Source organism: Mytilus galloprovincialis, chromosome 13, assembly GCF_965363235.1.
Source record: "Mytilus galloprovincialis chromosome 13, xbMytGall1.hap1.1, whole genome shotgun sequence".
Lineage (NCBI taxonomy): Eukaryota > Metazoa > Mollusca > Bivalvia > Mytilida > Mytilidae > Mytilus > Mytilus galloprovincialis.
This window is the reverse complement of record NC_134850.1, coordinates 2,531,913-2,536,498: the sequence shown is the minus strand read 5'-3', so window position 1 is coordinate 2,536,498 and position 4,586 is coordinate 2,531,913. Positions and strand designations below refer to the sequence as shown.

At 32.9% G+C, this 4,586-nt stretch overlaps 1 protein-coding gene across 1 annotated transcript; it reads left to right on the top strand.

Moving 5' to 3' along the window:
• The first annotated feature begins 1,580 nt into the window (after window positions 1-1,580).
• On the top strand, window positions 1,581-3,499 carry LOC143057123 (uncharacterized). The gene has a single exon (XM_076230368.1). It carries the CDS (start codon window positions 1,646-1,648, stop codon window positions 3,350-3,352), a length of 1,707 nt encoding a protein of 568 aa, XP_076086483.1. The 5' UTR covers window positions 1,581-1,645; the 3' UTR covers window positions 3,353-3,499.
• Window positions 3,500-4,586: the final 1,087 nt, after the last annotated feature.

Genomic DNA, 4,586 nt, shown 5'->3' with positions numbered 1-4,586 from the left:
GCAGACTTTTTTTTGCCTAGTTTATGACTAAACTCAGTACAGACCCGTAGAAATTGTATTCAATTGATAAATTCAACAACACTAACCTTTATCTTGATGATATGTTTTCGAAAAAAATAATCAAGATTTTTTTCAATATACTGCTGAAATTAACCCCAAGGAACTTTCTTTAAACAAATCAAATTTATTCCGTAATAACTGTTCTGGAGTTAGATATATCGGTTTTAAACGGGAAACTTCACTAAAATTTACGACAAAAGATTCGATTTTTCTTTCCCTATTGTTAATTTTCCATTTTTAGATGTGATGCTTTTTGGCACCATCTTACGGTGTTTATATTTAACAACTTGTTCGCTATGCCCGTGTCTTTTGTGACGATTTTGTTTTTAACGAACGCAACCTATGTATTACTAGTAAATTATTAAACCAGGGATATTGTTACCATAAATTAATTAAAACCTTTACTAAATTTGTCCATAGATATAAAGATTTGGTTTTGAAGTTTGGTTGTACCTGTAGAAAACTTATTTCAAACGGGATAGCACATCCTCATTTTTGTTGTTAACCTTGCCCGGAAATTTAGGAATAATCCATGTAAACTTGTCGCTCCTTTAAAATAAACTTATTCTAAAAATGTACCTATTTCAACACTGTAATAAGATCATTGAATATTGTTTTTGTTGGTATAAATATTGATTTTGTTATCAGTAAATTAAAAGCTACCTAAATATTACTAGTATGTTATATGCATATTCATATTCATGAATCTACAATATGTCGATACCTGTAACTTGGTATTGAACAAGGTCATGTTTTTCTCTGGCTTACATGTTTGACCCCGCCACATTATTTATGTATGTGCCTGTCCCAAGTCAGGAACCTGTAGTTCAGTGGGTGTCGTTTGTTAATATGTTACACATTTGCTTTTCGTTTATTTTTTGTATATAAAGAAGGCCATTAGTTTTCTCGTTTGATTTGTTTAACATTGTATTATCGGGGCCTTTTATAGCTGACTGTGCGTTATGGGATTTGCTCATTGTTGAAGTTCGTATGATGACCTATAGTTGTTAATGCCATTTTGGTCTCTTGTGGACAGATGTCTCATTGGCAATCATACCACATCTTTTTTTTTATATTTAAGTATAAAAAAGGTCATAACTACTATTATAGGAGTTTTGAAAAAGAGAATAGTAAAATCATTTAAGAGAATAGCATGAATCAAAAACTTTTTATGCTGTACGTAAGAATAAATTCATTTTCAAACATTCCGTTATTCGTGTCTTAAACATGTTTATTAGATCTCAACCCTCCCCCTATACCTCTAGCCAATGTACAAAAGTAAAAGAATAACAATACGCACATTAAAATTCAGTTCAAGAGAAGTCCGAGTCCGATGTCAAAAGATGTAACAAAAGAAAATAAATAAAATGACAATAATACATAAATAACAACAGACTACTAGCAGTTAACTGACATGCCAGCTTCAGACCTCAACTAAACTGATTGAAAGATTATGTCTTCATCATATGTTTGTTTTGATTTTCTAATTACAGATAGTATACCACCAAATATATCACTAGCTCTGTACAACTATCTATGTCATAACATCGTAGGAACAGAAGATAGTGTTAAAACAATCAGATTAATGAACGCGATGAGAGATAATTTGTCAAGTGATCAGTCGAAAACAATTATAACAAGTGGAAGTTATGGAGAAGGACTTGAAATGCGAGGAAGTGATTTAGATATAATGCAAGTATACAAATCTATTAAGGTGATTGCGGATAAACAACCCGACTTTGATACAAGTATAACTTATCTGTCCATGGATACAGACGATGTAAAACCTGGCTTTACTCAATTAAGACTAGAATATAGCAGACTTCAGTATGATTTGGAATGCTGTGAAGAACATAATGGTGAACATTATTTTTCGAGTGCATTATGGATGAGAAATACGTTATTGTGTGGGAATAAAGACAATCAAATTCATGGACCGTGTATAAGTGACAAAGAAGGAGTTTTGGATGTGGCGTATACTTTACATTGTAGAACGTGGATATCTTCTGCTGTAAATTGGATAACAAGATCAAGTAGCTCATGGCCAAGTCATGACGTCATACAAAGTATAATAAATCACGGGGTACTTTTTGTACCGATCGGAGTGAAGGGATCACCAAAGGAGGATATAGAATGGCGAGTATCTTTTTCAGTAGCTGAAAAACTTCTAATTAATACATTTACTCACACCCAATTAATATGCTATGCTCTCTTGAAAATAATTTTGAAAGATGGTATAGCAAATGACTATGAATGTAAAAATTTACTCTGTTCTTTTTTTCTTAAAACGATTATGTTCTGGATATCTGAAGAACTACCATCAGCTGTATGGAAGCCTGATAATCTTATACCTTGTTTTATGCGATGTTTCAGCAGGTTAGTCTATTGTGTCGAGCATTCAGTTTGCTTGCATTACTTCATTCCAGAAAACAACATGTTCGAGAACAAAATAGTGGGCCGTGCTCGTGATGTATTATTTAAAAAATTAAACAAGTTACACAGCTATGGTTGGCGATGTATTTTCTTTTCAGATCAAATATCTAACTTTGATGTAGCGATGTGGTATTTTCCAATTGAACCATTTACATTATATGCAAATGACGTTAAGAAAATAGTGCAATCCAGAATGTTGTATATTGCAAATGATTGCTTAGAATCTTATTCTGAGTTAGATATATTCAACACAGGAATATTACACAACATATGGTCTCATCAATTTTCACTAAAACACTTGTATGCATACTACATATCACAGAGGTGCAGTAAACTAGCTCAGCGTTTACCACTTGATGGTGCAATTATCAACAATAAATACAAATACAAACAGTACAAATCCTGTTTGAGTACTCTGCTGATGAATGTCTATCATGACGCTGTTTCTGGATGGCTTATGGTAGTTTCATTGTTTTACAAAACAAAGCAATACAGAAAAGCTTTACACATCATTAGGTATTCTATATCGAAATGTACTCCCGACAAACTGTTCTTTGGAATGAGTCTATCAGATATCAACTACCAATCACTAAAACTGCAAACGTTTCCCAAGAAAAGTGTTGCTTATCTGCTGAAAATTATGTTCGTAGATTCTATACGATTAACAGCAGATTCAACTTTAACCCCAGATGAACTTTCAATGGAGGGAAGGAATATAACTCATTTATTTCCATCCATAGCGTATGCATACTATCTCAGTTTTCTTTGTCATCATCACCTCAATAATGTTAGACAGTGTCAGGATTCCTTAGAAGGTATAAAACTTGTTATAGCAGAAAGTTATTTGATACAAAATTGAAATACGGAAGATGCCTACACTTTATTAGGGATTGCTTTAGAATTACATGGCGACAAGGAATCCGCACGACAAGCATTTTTACAATCTGTCGAATTATCCCAGGGTGAATCTAACAATTTTGCCGCATGGACACTTTTGTCTTTCAATTGAATAATTCATTTGTGCATTTATTGATGTAAAATAAAAAAAATACATTAGCACATTTTTTTTACATATGTTTAATTGTAAAATTATTTCTGTCTCAGTTATTTTAATACATGTAATATGAAAAGAAAAAAAATCGATATCTCTATCTATCATTCTCTCTGATATCATATTTCATATTTCAGTTGTATATATATCTTTTTCTAGACAAAACAAAATAAAGGAAAACCGTATTCATCGCAGGAATTCAACAGTCCGTCCAACTGTATTGCCAAACTTGAAGGTAAAAACGAAAACTAGTATTATCAAGGCATGCACATGAATCCGTTTTACACATAGATCCATATAAAATGTATCAAAATATAAGAAGACTTCTATCATTTGTAAGGTCTGGTAATTGCTATTATCTGGCGTAAACGGGACTTCTTCGTCAGTGAATTGAAGGAAGTCTACGATTGATAAAGTCGGGGAATTAAAACATACAATCAGCGATGTGGCCCTGTTAATCATTTGTTAGATAAATAAAGGCAACAGTAGTATACCGCTGTTTGAAACTCATAAATCCACGATTTTTTTTTTTGTTTTTTTTACAACGTTCTATAAAAACGAAACATAAAAGTAGAGACAGAGATCTTGAAATTATTATCAGAATATCAAAACTAACGACACATGAATGTTCATTAATAGTTATCACACAAGGACGCGGTGTGTCAGTGTAAGATCACCCCGATGGCCGGAGGCCAGAGGGTGATCTAATAGTGACACACCAAGTCCGACTGGGATAACTATTTAACATCCCAGCTGTTTTAGATTAGACGAAAAACCATTTACAATTCATAAAATCTAGTTTAGAACGCCACACAACCATAACAATATACTTTATATATTACTATATGATGTATTCCCTTTTTGACCCCCAAACACGATGAGTAGATATCAAACAATGTCAACTCGCCACACTTGCCAATCGGCCCACACGATATCGCCACTTTATAAAAATATCGTCCCGCTCTTGTTTACCGACTTGCCCAACTTTGAAAAAGTGTAAAATCAAGTTGAACAATCAGTCTGAAAACTCACTAATTAACGA